We start from the raw sequence: 20,527 nt of genomic DNA on the forward strand, positions 1-20,527 counted from the left end.
ATCAACTCATGGGTGATTGACAGTGGTTCATCCAGGCACATCACTGGGTTTAGTGAAGTACTTGATTCCATGACAGAGGAGAGTGATGAGGACGTAACCATCGGAGATGACTCCACACTTCCAGTCAGAGGAGTAGGAACCTGCACCATCAAATTGAAGACAGGCATAACCTTGCGGCTTGAAGGAGTACTATATGTCCCCGACATCAAAAGAAATCTAGTCTCTATATCGGCACTGGAAGATAACGGATACAGAGTGACATTCATGGACAACAAAGTATTGGCTTGGCCAAGGAACTCCTCCATCAAGAAGGCAAAGACCATTGGACAGAGATGGGGCTATTTGTATGAGCTGTGCACGGAACCCAATCTAGCCCTAATCCATGAAACCACTAATGCAAATGAAGTTTGGCATAGAAGATTAGGCCATCTGAATTTTAGGGCTTTATCTTCAATGGGAAACCTTGTCACAGGTCTACCCAAGTTAAAACAAGATCATTCAGGGGCATGCAAAGGATGTGCCCTAGGTAAGAATACCAAAGGTGCATTCCAAAATAGTACTAGGAAAACTAGCAAAATTCTAAAATTAGTTCATTCTGATGTATGCGGACCTATGTCCGTATCCTCTCTAGGGGGATTCTTGTATTATGTAATATTTGTTGATGACTACTCTAGGAAGACTTGGATCTACTTTCTGAAAAGTAAAGAATCAGAAGAGATGCTCTCTAGGTTTAAAGAATTTAAATCACTAACTGAAAACCACTCAGGAAACAAAGTTAAAACCCTAAGAACCGACAATGGGGGAGAATACACATCAGATTCATTTAAAGAATTTTGTAGAGATAATGGGATTAAGAGGGAGCTTACTATACCTTATAACCCCCAACAAAATGGGGTAGCGGAAAGGAAAAATAGGACTATAGTTGAAGCTGCCAAGGCCATGATCCTAGATCAAAACCTTAACACAAATCTCTGGGCTGAAGCATCCAGCACCGTTGTATATATACAGAACAGGTGCCCTCACTCCCATCTTGAGGACAAAAGTCTTGAGGAAGTATTCACTAAGATTAAGCCTGATATTAGCCACCTTAGGATATTTGGATGTCCTGTCTATATCCATATACCTAAAGAAAAGAGACTAAAACTAGAGCCTTCTGGAAAAAGAGGATTGCTTGTAGGATATAGTGAAACCTCCAAAGCCTACAGAATCTATGTACCTGGTCAAAGAAATATTGAACTAAGTAGGGATGTAATATTTGAAGAGGACCTGGCTTTTAAAAGAGCTCAGAACTTCATAGAACCTGAAATCTATGTACCTACCTCTAACTTAGATGAAAATCCTGCCCTTGAGTTTCAGAGGGAGAATCTAGATGAAACTGAAAATGAAAATGAAAACTCACCTAGAAATCTCAAGAGAAGACCACTATGGGCCACCAAAACAGTAGAAGAAGCTCAGAGGTTTGCTGCTCCTTCTGGAACCTTCAGAGAAAGCAAAAGACCTAATAAATTTACTAGCTATGTTGCTCTTATGAATGATCTATCTAAAAACGAACTTGACAATGTAACAAATGCCCTTAAACATCAAGTATGGAAGGATGCTATGTCTGAAGAGTATCAATCCATAATGAAAAATGATGTATGGGAAATTGTTCCTAGGCCAACTAAGAAGTCTGTTGTTTCTTCTAAATGGCTCTTCAAGATCAAACAAGCAGTTGATGGCAGCGTTGAAAAATATAAGGCAAGATTTGTAGCCAGAGGATTTTCTCAAAAGGAAAGAATAGACTATGAAGAAACATTTGCTCCTGTAGCCAGATATACCTCAGTAAGGGCTGTACTAGCCATTGCAGCAGCAAAGGGATGGAAGGTACATCAAATGGATGTAAAGACAGCTTTTCTTAATGGAGAGATATCTGAAGAAGTATATCTAGAGCAACCTGAAGGGTTTGAGATCCATCATGCAGAATCTCATGTATGCAGACTCAAGAAAGCTCTATATGGGCTCAAACAAGCTCCCAGGGCTTGGTATGAAAGAATTGACACATAACTATCAAAACTAGGCTTCTCTAAAAATGATGCAGATCCTAATCTCTACTACAAACAGAATAAAGGTGATATGCTAATAATGATTTTATATGTTGATGACATATTAATCACAGGAGAAGATCACCTTATAGATCAATGCAAGAAAGAGCTATGCAAAGAATTTGATATGAAGGACTTGGGATTCCTTCATTATTTCCTAGGGTTGGAAGTATGGTAGAATCTTGACAACATTGTTGTAAATCAAGGCAAGTATACATTAGACATCCTAAAGAGATTTGGAATGCTCAACTGCAGACCTATGACCGCTCCAATGGAAACCAATCTTCATAAACTTAAAGAAGCAGCAGCAGAATCACCTTCTACTGACCCCACTCTATATAGGCAAATGATTGGTCTCTTATGTATCTGGTAAATACAAGACTAGATATCTGCTATGCAGTAAATGCCTTGAGTCAGTTTATGTGTGAGCCAAAGGAGATACACCTGGTAGCAGTAAAACACATTATGAGATATTTACAAGGCACCTTAAACCTTGGTCTCAAGTTTAAGAAAATTGATCTTAATCTACACGGATTCTCAGATTCAGATTGGGCTGGAAGTATGACTGATCGGAAAAGCACCTCTGGGTGCTGCTTCAGTTTGGGATCAGCCATGATATCTTGGATCAGCAGAAAGCAGTCTTTTGTACCACAAAGTTCCATCGAGGCCGAATACATTGCAGCCTCCATGGCTGCCCGAGAAGCGGTATGGCTTAGAAAGTTGCTTGTGGGATTGTTTGGTAATCCGATGAAACCTACTATCATCCATTGCGACAATCAAAGTTGCATAAAACTTTCAGTGAATCCAATGTTCCATGATAGATCCAAACATATTGAGATCCCATACCATTATGTACGAGACATGGTAGACAAAAATGTGATCAAATTAGAATATGTTAGTAGGGGAGATCAGACTGCAGATATTCTGACCAAACCACTTTCCAAAGTGAAGGTTGATCACTTCAGAAAGGGTTTAGGTATGATAGAAAGGTAATCTGCTTTGTAAATAAGATGTTGAAAATGTAAACTTCTTTTGTCATGTTGAGACATTCTGGGTTTTACCCCCTGTGTTCATATCTAAGAGGTGATGATCTCTCAGATTATGAACACTTGTATGCAGACATCATAAGATGACGATCTTATGATTCTCAAACCAGTTATCATGTTGGATCTATGGTATGTCATGGATGTGCCATGATGGTGTTGTGATAAAACATTTGAATGAAATGTTTGTGCACATATCACAACCTGGATAAAGATGAGAATTTAACCATCCTCATATGTTTATCCTCAGTATTGCGTGTTTAGGCAATACTAATATCACGTGTTTAGGTGATATCTTGTCACAATAAAATGATGAATCTTTTATATCACATGGTTGGGTGATACTCTATGTCACATACTTAGAGTAATGTTTTATATTTGTATCCTATGTTCTGATGGTACTTCATATCATATGTATAGATGATATATATTCTTGGAGACTGACATTTTTGAAAAAGAAATGTGATGCAAGTTACTTTATCTTCCAAAAGCTAAGAGGGAGTGTTAATGCATTAGTAGCTTTTGCAAGATAAGACTCTCCTTACTCATTAATCTCCTCTATTCTGTTATTAGTTTACTCATTCATGCTTTATGTTTATCAGACTATAACGATATTGGATGATGATAGATTAGATTGACGACCTGCTTAACTACGTTAAGCGTCAATCTGAATGCTATCGGGCTATTAACCCGATAGCATATAATGCTAACAGCTATTGTTATTGTTTACATTATATTAATCCATTATTATATGCTTTGATACCTATTCATTATCGGGTATGTTTTATATCTGTAACAATTAACAAATGATACCGATTCATGATCGGATATGTTTATAAAGCATTGTTACCATTAACAATGATACTGATTCATGATCGGATATGTTTATAAAGCACTGTTACTATTAACAATGGTACCGATTCATTATCGGGTATGTTTATAGCACCGATTAGTTATGGATCGGTTGATGTTAGTAAGGGTCACGACCAAGTGACATCTTGGTCAGACATGTCTAAAAGACATGTCCGATCAAGGTGCCACTTGATCGTGGCCATCCTACTATTTATACATCATTCCAATCAAAGGAGATGACATTGAAATCGATACATGTTCATCCTCCTTACCTGCAGTAAAAGAAAGATAGCAATATTAGTGTCATAGGCATAATATCAAAATTAAAATACACCATCCTGCATATAACTTGTCCATTAAATTGGAAATTACAATACATTTACAATTACATTGGTAAAGCTATAGAGCTACTATCTCTAAATTGGAATAAATTATTAAGTTAGAGTGCTAAAATTTAAAGTGGAGAAACATCAATAGTAAATTAAGAATTATAGCATATTAATTGATTTGGTCATTTTATTTGTGTTCCAAATAGTAGATAGATTATGAAGATACTTGACGTGTTCACTTCAATAATAAAACTATAATAGTGGATAGATTATGAAGATATTTGACTTGTTACACTTCAATAATAAAACTATAATCAGTAAGAAAAAATTTATTGGTTAGGTAAGTTTTTTCATTTCAAAAAAAATAATAAGTGAATTTTTTGACTAAGTGCATATTTGTGGGTTAATTAAGGACTCCAGAGAAGGGGTCATTACACATAGAAAAGGATCAAGAAATAGTTATTGTACGCATGAAATGTATGGCACAAGATAGACACTATGCGGATTGCTTTAATTTTACATATTTGTGAGTTGTAATAATAACTGAAATAAGGACAACGTTGATAGCTGAAACATGCCCCGAAGATTCTGACATTAAGTAGTTATATTGCTGATATACTTATTGAGATGACCATGTGTGCAAACTGAGCTCGTATATGTATGTATGTGTGTGTGTGTGTATACATTTATATGTATGAATATGATGTTAACAATGGTGAATTCGTGCTTGGTTAGTCTAGGAACTTGAATTCCTCATTTTTGTGCTCCACATGTGAATCAGCCTCTCTTGCCCTTTCATGTATTGGATCACTGATAATCTGTTTGGTCTGTCATACCCTTTGGTAATTCTCATTGTTACGAGATTCAGACGTATCTAGTAGATTATGCTTCCAACGTGAACCTTTTGGGTTGGTTAAATTTGCTTGTACTGAGGCCTGAATCTGAGGTCTGGAATCCATATAAATAGCTTTGAAAAAGCCTACAGAATGGCAATAGATGGTTGTTTTTTCTATGATAGCTTTTTATGGTTAAGATGTGTTCACTTCAATGATAATTCACACTGAAACTATTCCACCTTTATAATTGAGATTCCTGACACATTATAGCATTTTATATAACTAGATAGTAGATATTATAGCTACATAATTGCTAAGATCATGTGGCTCTTGATACTTAGAAAGTCAGTCAACAAGTCTAAGGAGGACACAGATTTAAATTTATTAAAAGTTACATTCTTTGCTGCCATTCTATCTGCGCCTCATGGGAAATGTCTTCCTTGAAGGGAATTTCATCTTTTGAACTTTGAAGCATATTTAATGGATGCATGGCCTTCAATGGAAAATTTAGATCAAATTCTTCACTTCATCTTCAAAGAATGCCTGCCATTTCATCTTATGGTGTAATTCATCTGTTAACACATGGTCTGGTTTAGTTTGGGCATCATCATTTTTCAGTGTGTAATGCAACTTATTATACATAATGATGTTTAAATTATTAATTGAATATTTTTATTACACAATTATTTGTGTCCTCGATACAGTTTGGAGGTCATCAATAGTCTATTGGAATCTGCAAAATAAATACTCAGGAGTCTTTATTTGGCATGTTTGCTTTGTATCTCCTCTAGTAATTTTAGATCTACTATACATGGCAAATTATGATACATCCTGTATAGCTTGCAAATTGTTAATGGACAGCAGTTAGAGCTTTTTATTACATTTTTTCCTCTTCATTTCGTATCTATGGTGAAGCTATTATTTGGAATGTGTTGCCATAAATCATTCATTATAATAAGTTTTTTTAAGCATTTCAATGTGAAAACCTTCTGAAGATTTCAACTCATCACTCTATTTTTTTCAGGCAGATCTTCTTTTATCATATGGCTATGAAGATGACCTGAAATCTTTGGTTCCTCATATTCCATCTCGTTGTCAGTGCCTTTTGATGTCTGCAACTACCAGGTTCGTGTAGTATAATAGCATAAGTGTTTTGTCTTCACATTTGGGAACATATTCTGGAACTACCCATTATATGGTGGGTCTGAATTTGTTGAATTTTTCTACAATAAAGTTTATGAATCTCAGGGAGTTTCAGCAGTAATATGAAGAATACCATTTTTTTTGGATTCAAAAGATGAATCTGTGTTTTTTCATTTTTTTACTTAAGCATCTATTATTTGTAACAATCAACCATGTCTTTATTTATTAGTGCTTGATTTTTCTCAAGCATTTGCATGAGGAATATTAATATCCTCTTTTAGCTGCATTCTAATTTTGATTAGGACCTCTCTATTTATGGCAACAAAATTTATGAACTTGTTTGGCAAATGCTTATTGCACCTGATCACTGGTGATTCTGGTATGGCATGAGATCCTTGAAAATACCATTTGTGATAAGATTACTGTATGGCAAACTTATAGCATAAACCGTAAATAAGTGATCACATTAAACCAACAGTAATTTTGATATGCATTCCACTTTTCAGCTAATGCATAACCACTAAAGTAATACATTGTACTCTACAAAGGGTCTATACAATATATTATTATTAACTAATGATATTATGGGTGTAGAGTCTAGACACACAACATGCCGTTCCCCTTCAAAGTTTTTTCTCCTCAAAACTTGAGATGAAACCAAATATTTTGACTTATCCAATATTGCATATGCTTGATACTTTGCTTGATCATTCATCTACCCATATGCCATTTTAATTGGCGATGGCTTTTGACAATACCATATTCCCTAAGTGCCACTCTTTTGTTTCTGTCAATATCCATAGCTCCCACTCTCTTTGAATGTGTAGAAAAATATCTGTGTTTCAGGTTTCTTTTCCATGCCATGCTGTTTTGGTTGTTGCCTCTCATGATGGGGTGAATGTTGATATGCCTCAACCATTGTAGGCTTAGCCTCCTGTTTTATTTCTTTTGAGTGTTAAATCTTTTCTTCCACATGTTCCTTTGTTTCTTGAGTTAGTGAAGGGTTTTTGATACCTTCGCTTCAGCTGTGTGTTCCGTTTGTTTCCTTTACATGATAAGTATTTTCAGTGCTCTGTTTCTTCTTTTCTTTAAATGTTTTTCCCCATATCTTCTAGGTAAGACACGTCTCTTAGGCTTCTGTTGAACTTGACTTATTTTTTCTGCACTAAAGATCTATAAATTTCTTTTGTAAAGTGAAAGAAATGCTCCACATATCTTCATCCAAGATGATCCAAGGACACGTCAAAACTTTCCACAGATTTTGCATGAAAATTAGATTTGTTTGTAATGACTATCAAATATTCAAATGCTTTGGGCTTTTCACATGAACTTTTTTTTACCTTGATGCTATTTTGCTAGTTCTACAGATGCTTTGCCAAATCTCTGTTGATGAAGCTATACTTGGTACCTGGGTTTATAGATATTACAACCAATGATCATCTCATTTTGGATCCTTCCTTGCACCTGCATTGAAGATCTTGCAATGAATGCACATCTTTTTTCTGTCTTTCTTTTTGAGATTCTTTGTTTGCATCTGTGTCTTTATTCTTATTTTTGTGAAACTCATTATCTTCTTCCTTTTGCCTATGAGAACTCTCATGTTCTAGTTTACTTTATTCATCTAGCAAAAACGACTTCCTCAACATCTTTTCAAGAAGATGGCCCTGAAGTATATTTTGGTATCATTTGGATATCTACAGATCCAGGCAGCTTCTAGACTTACTCTTGACATCTTAGTGTTTTGGGTTTTTGTTAAGCTACTAGAAACCATAGATAAGCTCCTTTTGGTTTAGGAGCCAGTCAATTTTGAACTTTCTCAAAGGGAAATTCAATTGTACGAGGAACCCATCTTCAGGTAGGAGCCATTTTCCTTTTTGGCGGGCAAGGAAGATCTGAGGGCAGTCATTTGAGGATGGTTACTAAGATATCATAGGAAGTTTTCTCGAGAAGGGGTGAGCCTATCTTTTGAGACATCATATTCAAATGTTGCACGAGGATCTGCAGATAAGGCCATGGCCTTCCCTGAGGGGAGAGCAGGCTCGGTAATTGTAGATGTCTAGAGTTGTGAAACAGGGAAAGAGAGAATGAATGATCATAGGATGATTAGAGAAGCCATTTCTTTACTTCTAGGGTCATTTTGCTTGAGTTTGGTGTCTACCAATGGAAGTTTTTGATCTGTATGTTTGAATAATGATGAGTGTTATCTAGCCTTATGGATATTGAAGACATGGTTGAGGCTACACAAATCCTTGGCCTGCTGAATATTGTGAAGTGCAGGCTGACTTTATAATGCTACTTTTCTTAGAGTATAAAATCAAAGAGATTTGAATTATCAGAGTTCAATTAATGTTAGGGCAATTTTTTTTGTTATTACCAAAGTTCAAAATGAACAATATTATTTGGGGTATACGCTTTAATAGAAAATAACATTCAAATAAATACTGTTGATACATCTGAAGTCGGACTTCAACTCCTTCCGGTCAACACAAAATAGAATTCAATAGCAATCCCATTCTCTCTTGTGTAAGGAAGTTCCAATGCTAATGAAACGATCACTAAAAAGCAACCTCAAGGTTCATTTCACCAGGTCTTGACTGTGGGATGGCTCAGAAGTTGCTGTGTCATGCTGGTAGACACGAGGGGGACTTACGTTTTACGAATAGAATGAGCTTCAGGGTTCATACAAGGTCCCTAAGACTCTACAGGCCTTGATTTCATCAGATTCTTCATATGCATGATGCTGTTTTATGGTCTGCAATTTCAGATTAAAATAAAAAGAGGAAGAAGAGAGATAGAGAAAGTAGTAGATATTAACTAATCTAACTAAAATAGTGTATGTGGGCAAATAGATGGGGATCCTAACATTATCATATTATACTTCACCAGTTAAACACAACTTAGTATAATTTGGTACAATCTTCAAAGGAAACTTGGATTTTGAAAGTTTTAAACACTAATGCAGAATCTTAAATATACATTCATCAAAGTGTTTAACAGCCGAACTGAATGCATGAATATGTTCAGATTAACCATGCAGAGGGATTGACATTCAACCAATCCTTAATGGTATGAACTAAAAATCCCTATCAAATATTTTCTCAAATACACTACTTGTAAACAAAATACATTACAAAAATTTAAATGAAGAAGAAAGAACCATGCACTCACAGGAAATATGAACAGCTTGGAATTCCATAAAACCTGCAAATATTTTTGTAGTGTTTTTGCAACAATTCTAGAGTTCTCTTACAAAATAAGGGAAACTAGTCCCCTTCAAATCAGATTTCAAAAATGGATGAATGGCCTAGATTAAACAATACAAGTGGCCCAGATTCATCCCAAAGAGTATGACTACCCATGCCTAGTTAATAAGGAGCATACCTCCCAACTCACTAACCAACTGCCTACCATAAAGCTGTCCCCCCAAAGTGCATTGCACGGAGCTAAAACATTGAAAAGAGTTCCTTGGTAGTTGTGGAGAAATAACTAACCTTGGGAATGCACTTTTTACCATCCCAAGATAGATATTTTCCCCTTTTTACAATAAAATATCATTTTCCTTCTCTAAGCACCCTTTCCAAATATCTTGGACTGTAGCCTGCTCTGCTCAAATATACTCTTGAAACCTTAGATAGATGGAGTATATCTCATCAAAAGGAGGAAGAGGGGGATTATTAATTCAGAATTTAATGTCCACACAATTAAAGGATGAGGTGGATGATGCCATTGACAAATTCTTGTTTGCCAATGGAATTCCATTCCTTATTATAAGGAGGCGATGGCGAAGGTAGCAAGGGCAGGACCATTCTCTGTGCCACTAAGGGAGACAAAATTGAGGACCACAGTCTTGGATAAGAACTATTCCAAGTAAAATATGTTAATGGAGAAAATGAAGGAATCTTGGTTTGCAAGTGGATGCAACATTATCATAGATGGGTGGACAAACATGTGGCATTGTCCACTCATCAATATCATGGTTACATGTTCAAAGGGCCTTTATTTTCTTAAGGTAGTTGATTGTTTAGAGGATATTGATTTTTTTAGTTTCAAATCCTCAAAGATGCTATAGAGGAGGTTGGACCACAAAATGTGGTACAAGTACTGACAGATATGTCCCATGTGTGCAATGCTGTAGGGAAATTAATTGAGGCAGCTTATAGACATATTTGGTGGGCTCCTTGTTTGCATACCATGAATAATGCACTCAAGAACATGGGAAAGATTGATTGGGTCAAAGTAATGGTCAATGATGCTAGAGATGTGCAAATGTTTATTTGCAACCACCACACTTCACATGCATTTTTTAGGACCTTATCTAAGAAGGAATTCTCGAAACCTATTGAGACTAGATATGCATCGTATATCATTCTCTTGAAGAGGATGCTTGAGTTGCAAGAGGCATTTCAACTAATTGTTATGACATCAGACTAGAATCAGTGGCTCGAGTCCAAGACAAAGCAAGGGAGGAAGGTGAAGGATGTAGTGAAGAGTGATGTTTTTTGAGGTGATGAAAATATATTGTCTCCATCATTACTCTAGTCTTCTAGGTTATTAGATTTGGGGATGTCAATGCACCTATCCTTCGAGAGGTGTATAAGTGCATTGATTTTATGCTAGACCAAATGAATGCTACTGTGTGAGAGGATCCCCCACATTAGCATTCTACAATGAGCACATTTAGCCAATCATTCATTAGAGATGGGAGAAGCTCAAAGCTCTCTTGCACATGGCTGCCTTTGCATTGAACCCCAAGTGGTACATGCAAAGGCTTGGTAGAGTTACACCCATACATGATGTTGACGTGAAGGTAAGGTTCATGAGGGCTATCCAAAAGATGTATGATCTAGTACATGCTGACATCATTTCAGTCAACATTTGCAACAATTAGGGGTTATTATGAGGAGGCCAAGATGGATAGGGAAACTAAGACACAAGAGGACCCTTTTTCGCGCTGGACTATGCATGGACCGACTTCTTTGACTATCTCTCTAGCCATTCATTTGCTATATTAGGTTTCTAGTTCTTCTGTTCATGAGAGGAATTGGTCTACTTATAACTTCATCCACTCCTCTAAGAGGAACATTCTTACCTCTAGGAGAGCAAAGAGGCTTGTGGCTGTACATAGTGTCTTGCGCCTCATTGACAACAAGACACTATTGTGCAAGAAGAGTTCGGTATTGCGGTGGGATGTAGAGATAGAGGAGCCAACATAGATTGATGAAGATGCTACATAGAGGGTGCTGGTTGGTATTAGTTTGGAGGAGCTTGACCATGTGGAGTCCAATAGTTCTAGTGCTAAGTAGTTTGGGGATGATTAGAGGCTTCACTTCACTCCATTTTGTTATTTTGAGCATTTGTCATTGTAATCATTATAATGAAATCTTGAATATAACATAAAATTCAAATTCAACATTTTCAATGTTCAATGTTAAATTGTGAATGTTCATGTGAAAGTTTAGAGTTCCTAAGTTTTACTAGTTTGCCAAAGTTTCATTTGTAATTCTTATACATCTTTTTATAACTTTTTTTTTCAAGTACTATATGTATTTCAGCACCGCCACCCCCTCACTATCCCCTTGCCATCCCCAAACTTAGGCTCTTGGTCCTCTTGTCCTCGAAACTCGTTCCAGCATCCCCCCATTAGGAAACTCCATGGAACTATGAGTATTTCAAAAGGTGGTTTTAAATCCATCATACACTTTCATATTTCAATGAAATTATATCAATTGTTTTGCCTTTTGTATATAAATTATATAACTTATTTTTCTTTCTAAACTTAGATATTCAAATATGACTTATTTTCATCTCCATTTTAACCAAAGAATCAAATAACAATAACTTTTATCCCCTTTAGTAATTCCAAAGGGTCATTTTTATGGAAAAATAGTATCCTTCTTCATTTTGGGGAAGAAGTTCCATAACAATTCTTGTTGATTTTAAGGAGTGATCAGACTGAAAGTAAATAGCAAAGACAAGAATTATATCACATAACAGCATAACACATAAGAACACAGCAATACCCTGGGAAAACCTCCCTCTTGGAGGTGAAAAACCCAGCAAAAAATCTCTGATTATATTAGATTAATCACAGTCAGCAGATAATTACAATGGCAGATGCTCAGGACAACTTATCTTGCACAGTATGATAACAGATCTGTCCTTAGCAGGTTCGGCAGTCTGAAACACAAGATCGCCAGCTCAATATGGAGTTCATTCAGCAAAAAAAAGGAGATTTGCTTCTCCTTAATCAGGTTCGCTGACTTCAAGATGTCAATCTGCTGTTATAGGCTAATGTCCTAATGCAAATATACTTTGCTGAAGATAAGAACAAATTCGCTGATGTATTGCAGAGATAGTTCGCTGGAAAAGGATGATTTGAACAATGATAAGTACTTTGTACTTATAGGCGGCTTAACCTTTAATTCTTCAAGTCGGCTAGCATATATTAAATTACAATCAAATGTATTAGAGGTGGCGCCAAACTGAATTAGGTCCACACGTTATGCATTAATATAGGTCATGCCCTATATGCAAGACACATTTGGGTTGGCCCTTATAACACGTTACATTTTTAAATAACCCAAGTCGCACAAGTAGGGCCTGACCCAAATTATATTATAAGTTACATTAATTTGTCCAAATAGGCACATACACAATAAATTTTAAGGCCGAAGGCCACATTAAAATTTACCAAGCTAGGTTGGCCCAATCAAGGGATACGACCTAGCTAGATTTTCAACTCTCTCTTAGCTAGGGAGGATCCCTTGATCAATCAAGTCACATCGTGACTACTACCATTCTACTCCCATGGGATGAATAAACTCATCATGGAATTTCATCCATGATACCCACCATACCTACTCGCAGAGGGTGGAATGAGGGCTTTCACCCCAACCTTCTCCCAAAAGATTGCCTTAACCGAGGGCTTTTACCTCAATCTTCTCCCGGAAGATTGCCTTAACCGAGGCTATCACCTCAATCTTCTCTCGGAAGATTGCCTTAACCGAGGGCTTGCACCTCAATCTTCTCTTGGAAGATTGCCTTAACCAAGGATATGGCTTCCTTTGAAGCTGAAACAAGCTCGCTTTGAAGCTGAAACCAACAAGCTCCCTCTGAAGCTGATGAGCTTCCTTTGAAGCTCCTTCTGACATTTGCTTCCTTTTAGAAAAGGAAGTCTTCATTTGACTTCTGTTCCTTCTGAGAAGTTCCTATGACAACTTCTGCAGAGGAAGCAAGAGAAGTCTTGATTTTGCAATCCCGAGCAAAATGACCAAACTTATTACAATTAAAGCACTGGATGTGAGATAAGTCCTTCTTCCTTTTTGCTTTAGGAGCAGAATCAGAACCTCTGTCTCTATCCCACTTTCTTCCTTTACCTTTCTCCATATGCGAAGCAAGAACTTGATTTTCCACATCATAATGATCATGCTCAAGTCCTCTTGCAATTAGCCGTGACTCTTCTTGTAAACAATCTGTCCTCAAGCGATCAAACTGTAGGAGTTCGATCCTTGCATTGATTCCTTGAATGAATGCTTCCCAAGATGATGGAAGACCATTGAGAGCCAACATGGATAGGTCACTATCTTCAACAACTTTCCCAACGGAAGTGAGCTGATCCTTCATATTAGAAATCCTCTTGAGGTATGCAGCCACACATTCTTCTTTTGCCATCTTGATGTGGTGAAGCTGCTGCTTCAATGATAGGATGCGACTGGTGTTGTTGATCTCATACATCTTCTCTAAGGTGCCGAACATTTCTTTTGCTGTCTTTAGCTTGGCGATGAGAGGCACGATATGATCCTTGATGGAATCCACTATTATCCTTTGAGCTTGAAAGTCTTTCTTTCTCCAAGCTTCCTTTTCTCCTTCATCTGAGGGCTCGGAAGATTCTTTGCTGATGAACTCAGAGAGATCATTCAATGCCATCATGATTCTTAATTTCCATGCAGTGAAATTTGATGCACCATCCAATCTATCTTCAGCTCTAATGTATGATGCCATGGTGACTGAAGAATGGAATGATAGACTGAGGATGAAGACTTCCCGATAATCCTGATCACAGTTAGTATGAACTTGGCTCTGATACCATGTTGATTTTAAGGAGTGATCAGACTGAAAATAAATAGCAAAGACAAGAATTACAACACATAACAGCATAACACATAAGAACACAGCAGTACCTTGGGAAAACCTCCCTCTTGGAGGCGAAAAACCCAGCAAGAAATCTCTGATTATATTAGATTAATCACAGTCAGCAGATAATTACAATGGCAGACGCTTAGGACAACTTATCTTGCACAGTATGATAACAGATCTGTCCTTAGCAGGTTTGGCAGTCTGAAACACAAGATCGCCAGTGCAATATGGAGTTCACTCAGCAAAAAGAACTTAATCAGGTTCGCTGACTTCAAGATGTGAATCTGCTGTTATAGGCTAATGTCCTAATGCAAATATACTTTGCTGAAGATAAGGACAAATTCGCTGATGTATTTCAGAGATAGTTCGCTGGAAAAGGATGATTTGAACAATGATAAGTACTTTGTACTTATAGGCGACTTAACCTTTAATTCTTCAAGTTGGCTAGCATAGATTAAATTACAATCAAATGTATTAGAGGTGGCGCCAAACTGAATTAGGTCCACACGTTATACATTAATATAGGTCATGCCCTATATATCAGACACATTTGGGTTGGCCCTTTTAACACGTTACATTTTTAAATAACCCAAGTCGCACAAGTAGGGCCTGACTCAAATCATATTACAATTTACATTAATTTGTCCAAATAGGCACATACACAATAAATTTTAAGGCCGAAGGCCACATTAAAATTTACCAGGCTAGGTCGGCCCAATCAAGTGATACAACCTAGCTACATTTTCAAGAATTCTGTCCTTGTAAATCACTTCTTGTCCTTAGTAGCTTGAGGTTCATCAAATATTCGGTCAAATAAGTGTGGATGTAGCACTCAATATCACAGTGAATCCATTTCTTTAAATTCATCTATAATCTTGTTTCTCAAATTTTTGTCATAAGCATCAATGCCTACTTTGATCCTTTGAATAACCAAATACAATTAGAATGGCAACAAGTACACAATTGCCTCTAAACAAAGCTCATATCACTTCACACAATCACTCAATTTAGGCTTTGGGACAATTCTGAATCCATTACGAATTCAATTTAGATCAACTTTCTTCAAATCAATTCAATGCTATCAATAGGGTGTTTATACTGCTGAAACTTGTCACACAGTGAACTCCAATGTACATCAGCTTGTTATAAACGTAAATGTGATTAATGATATGCTATAACATTCCTAGGATCTCTGTGCTATATAATATTTCACAAAACACATATAAGGTTATTGGATTGATGAAGGCTAATAACTTAGCAGGTTAAAACAAAGATTTGTCAAAGAACCTGGTAAGACCCCTATTTAATTTTTTTCCTGATATTTTGTTCAATCACAAAGCTTTCTACTTGAATGTAGTCTAGTCTCTGTACTGCTATTTTGAGTCTCAGTTTTTCTGATTAGTTGGTTTGTTTGTTTGTATGGTTCAACATGCCAGATGATATTTGTGCTCATAGATAAAAGAAAATAACAGAAATAGCAAACTTACACCAAGAAAGAGAACACATAATCTTTCAGGACATAGCAGATTTCAAGACAATAAATCCCTGACCTTTATTTTCAGCAGAAGACAACAGAGATGAAAATTACATATAAGTTCAATTGATGTAGATATCTACAGAGATATTTATGCCTGTGTTGGAAAGTGCTAGGCATAAATTCATACATAAAGCCTTTAAATTGCAGCAATATACCAAGTTGGTCACACAATAATTATTGATAGAAGCTGAAGATGCGATATCAATAGTGAGCACTTCCCCACAAGCAGGCATTCATATTGGTGTCTGACTGATGCTCCGAAATGCCTCTTAAAGAAGCCACAAAATGGTTTTGGATCTTCATGATATGGCAAGAAAATAGATTTGCACAACAAGACGTCTGATATAGGAGTTATTACGCCCTTCCTCAGGTTACCCTCAAACTGAAAACTCACTTCCACAATTGGTTCAAGGCCTCACAGGTCTCCAATGAAATCCCACAATCTTCTTCTTGCAGCGGCTATATAAATATCTCAATATTGGCCAGGATTTATTTTTTGTAGCTCTGATGACTCCTTCATAAAGCATCCAACAATACCCAGGAAAGCCACGCCAATGCAAATAATATATGCCTCCTCTTTCATTTGAATCGACTCATAATGATAATATCATTAAATAAATGGCGCTCAACATTTTCTCATAATTTGTTGAAGCTGCTCACTCATCATCTAGACTTTATAAACTGATTCCAATATATAAAATAACTTATCTTCACAGAGTCCAATGTAACTCTTACCCGATGAATAACAAAATATCAATAAATCTCCAAGTCTACAAAATTTTCTTTGAAAGAGACTTCACAAATTTGACAAACAAACTAATGAATCCATTGTGAGAACTCTATGCAATTCCTCCAACAAACTGGTTAGGGTAGAATTGTCACACCACCAAATCCAATTCCCAGTAGGGTTTTCGTCCTAGGGTTTCAAGCTCAATGAAGCTCTCCAAAATCAATAAGAGAAAAATAAAACCAAGCATATCTCAAATGAGCCATAAACTGCTCTTTTATAGCAATTCCGGAAGCTTCTGGAAAAACCTTTCTAATTCTCGCTCTTTTCAATATTTTAATTTAGCTGGGGAAATAATAAAGTGATTATTAAATTCTTTCTTAAATAACTGTCAAAGTCACTTTATACACATTAAATTAATTAAATAATATTACCTATATAAATTTTTTTTGATGGATAATATTAAATAATTTAACTAATTAGATCCCTTTTTCTCGAGTATAGCTTATATGAATTAAATAGGCTAATAAGTCCTCCCACACTTACACTCAGAAAGGGACATTACAGAATGCCACAAGGTATCTTAAGCAGCAACAATAGAATAGTAGCAAACTATTACCACACACAGCATTAAAAAAAATCTTTATATTCTTGTACAACAGATTTATAATGTCTAATTCTTGTTGAACTTCCTTATCATAAAAGGGTTTGCAATTGAGAAATGACTTTGATTAAAAAAATAAAAAATAAAATTGTTTGGAGCTGAATAAAAGCTGCTAACAATTACTAAATGTTTGCAAATTTTAATCCAATAAGAACATTAATGCTTGTAATACCGTTTGATCTTTATAAAAACTTTTGGCAATAGTATGTCAAGAAATATGAGTTATAGTTTTAGCTGTAGAAATGGAAGATAGAAATACATGTAGCAATAGTTTTATTTCAGTAATATAATTTGAGAATAAAATTGGGGAGTGAAAATATGACCTTTTTGATCTAGAGTAAATCAGAGAGGAAGAAGAGCTTCTTTGTTGAAATTAAAAAATTCAAGCAATCATGGATGGCAGTGGCATTTCTTTTTGGTTATCACAAAATGAACAATATTTTGAAACGATGTAGTATTTTTTTGGGTATACACTTTAATAAAAAATAACATTCTACTAAATACACAAATCAACATTTAAAATATGAAATTCGCAACCATGGATGGCAGTGGCATTTCTTTTTGGTTATCACAAAATGAACAATATTTTGAAACAATGTAGTATTGTTTTGGGTATACACTTTAATAAAAAACAACACTCTAATAAATACACAAATCAACATTTAAAATATGAAATTCAAGATTAGGAATAGTGGAAGCTTATATTTGTTATCATCAACTTTCAAATATTATATTTCAGATCAAAATGCTAAGTAATATTATCTGACAAAGCCTTTGAAATGGCTATTCACACCTGAAGAAGATCTTAGTGGTTTTGGCCTCTTAGCTATGACAGTCCAGAAGGAATAGTTCTATTTGGAGCATAGCATATATACTGCGCAGTACATAGCCCTGGCTAAAAGAATCCTGGATTTATTTTGTACTCTGAGTTGGACACACCTATATGCCTCTTTACCAATGCCAATAGCCTGCCAAACCACTTTCTTCTTTGAATGATCTCTATGTTTTCCAAATTTCTCATAAATGATTTATATAATGTTTCAAAGGGTGGTTTTCAAAAAATCACACTGTTTCATATCAATGAATTTAACCAATTGTTTTGTCATGTTAATCTCTCAGGACTATTTTTTCCCAATAACCAGTTATTTCTAAAACCTTTACCAAAGGTAATTGGATAGATATTACATAGCTTCTTTTTTACCCCTTTCCAAATTTAAAGTCGTTTAGATTTGATTTCTATTTTTATCTCCTTTCTAACCAAAGGGTCAAATAAAAATTAACTTTTTTCTCCCTTTTAATTCCAAATGGTCATTTACATTGAAAAACAACATTTGTTTTTACTTTGGGGAAAAATTTCCATAACAGACTTGATTTTAGTACTATCAAAAAATATTCTTACTAACAATAAGGTTTTTATTGCAGCATATTTCATTATAGCTTACTAAAAATAGATGATTGTGAATCCAATAATGGTTTTTGCAGCATATTTCATTTATAGCTCCAGAAATTGTTTGAGTTGAATTTCAAATTTAAGGGTTATCTGTTATGTTCTGTAGATAAGGATTCCTTGGATTTGCATCCATGATAATACTGCATTTGGTTTGATTCTACAATTTCAGTGGATGCTCCAATTTTTCTTTTTTTGGAATGGTTTGCTTCTACCTTACATTACAAGATTGTGCTTTTATGCCTAGACCTTGATTTGTCTGGGGACTTATCTTCTCCTGTATGTTTAGTGCTACTGTGTAATGTCCCCTTTTGTAAATGCTTTAGTTTTTGCCCTAAAATCACAATTCCAAGTAAAGCAAGAAATCTAATAGAGCTAGATAGAGTTAGAGATATCATTTACCAATTTAAATTGTTGAACAAGATAGTTCCCGGTTGAGACTCTGCAATTGTTTTAGATAATTATTGAAAGCATAATCCATAAAATAAGTCTTTCCTACTAGGGTTATATTATATATTTAATTCTAAAGGGTTAGGATAAGGAGACATGATAGGGTGCCCAAAGTGATCGTTCACCCTAGGCCCAAGAGTAGATATACCATCCCTCTTGGCCTCATGTGGCCTTCTGCCATGTCATATGAGGTGGTGTATCTAGTGAGGTGTCATACAGCCATTACCCCTCATCATACCACCCTTATTCACCTTTATATGATTGGGACTCCTTAATGCAATAATCAACCATGGAGGAAGCTTGTGGGGAAACTACAATAGGGTGTCCGGAGCATCCTTCCCTTCTAAGCGCAAGGGTGGGGTACCTCTTGCACACCCTTGGCCTCATGGGACTATCAATCTTCGACCATGAGGTGGTGTGCTTAGAAGAGGATCTCATAACTGTTTCCCCTCCTTGTATTCCTTTTTCTAACCTCCTCATGGTTGATTGCAGCAAATTGACAAATAGATTGGAAATCTAGACACTTCACATTACCACCTATATCAATATATTAGAGATCAAATAGATCATTATATATAGTCATACATGTTACAGCCTATATTAATATGTGAAGATTCTGCGTTAGGACATTATCAGGCTTCATATATTAAGCACATTTACATGCATACCACAAATGGGTAACAATGCCACTGCTTGCAATAGTAAGGATTTCTGGTCTGATTTAGATGCCACTGCTCCTGTTTATACAGATGCTTGTTTTTATTCTTTTTCCTTGATGCCCTTTCTCCAATGGAAGACTCTCCTCTTATATCCCTTAAGGGACACGTAGGGGTGTGATTTTACCAAGGGTCTTTTTATTCTTGAAAGGAGATGCCTCTTCAAACTGACCGCTGCCTTAAACCTAAGTCACCAGGTTCGAATTTGAATTCGAAGTTCGACAGCTATGAAATTCGAATGAAGTTCGATGTGGAAAAAATTCGAAATGTATAAAATTCGAATTAAATTCGCCATATGTAATAAATTTATAAATAAACATTATAAATAAATAAATGTGTATTATGTGTATTTTGTAAAATCATATTGTATAAAATAATAATAATATTAATATATTATTAAACCTAAAAAAAATAAAAAAAATAAAAAAATATATAATATAAAATTAAAAACTATTAATATAAAATTATAAATTATATAATAATAATATTCAATAACAATACAAACATTATAAATAAATATTATAAATGTGTATCATCAATTATGTGTATTGTATAATATTATATAA

The 20,527-nt window shown here is 35.5% G+C and overlaps 1 protein-coding gene across 3 annotated transcripts in view; it reads left to right on the forward strand.

The window, feature by feature from the left end:
* LOC131038546 (DEAD-box ATP-dependent RNA helicase 16) overlaps window positions 1-20,527 on the forward strand; it is a 156,055-nt gene that overhangs the window by 38,435 nt on the left and 97,093 nt on the right. For all 3 annotated transcript variants that reach the window (XM_057971010.2, XM_057971012.2, XM_057971011.2), the window contains one exon: window positions 6,166-6,266. In XM_057971010.2, coding sequence (XP_057826993.2) covers window positions 6,166-6,266 — 101 coding nt within the window. The remainder of the gene's footprint in view (window positions 1-6,165; window positions 6,267-20,527) is intronic.

This window comes from Cryptomeria japonica, chromosome 10, assembly GCF_030272615.1.
Source record: "Cryptomeria japonica chromosome 10, Sugi_1.0, whole genome shotgun sequence".
NCBI lineage: Eukaryota > Viridiplantae > Streptophyta > Pinopsida > Cupressales > Cupressaceae > Cryptomeria > Cryptomeria japonica.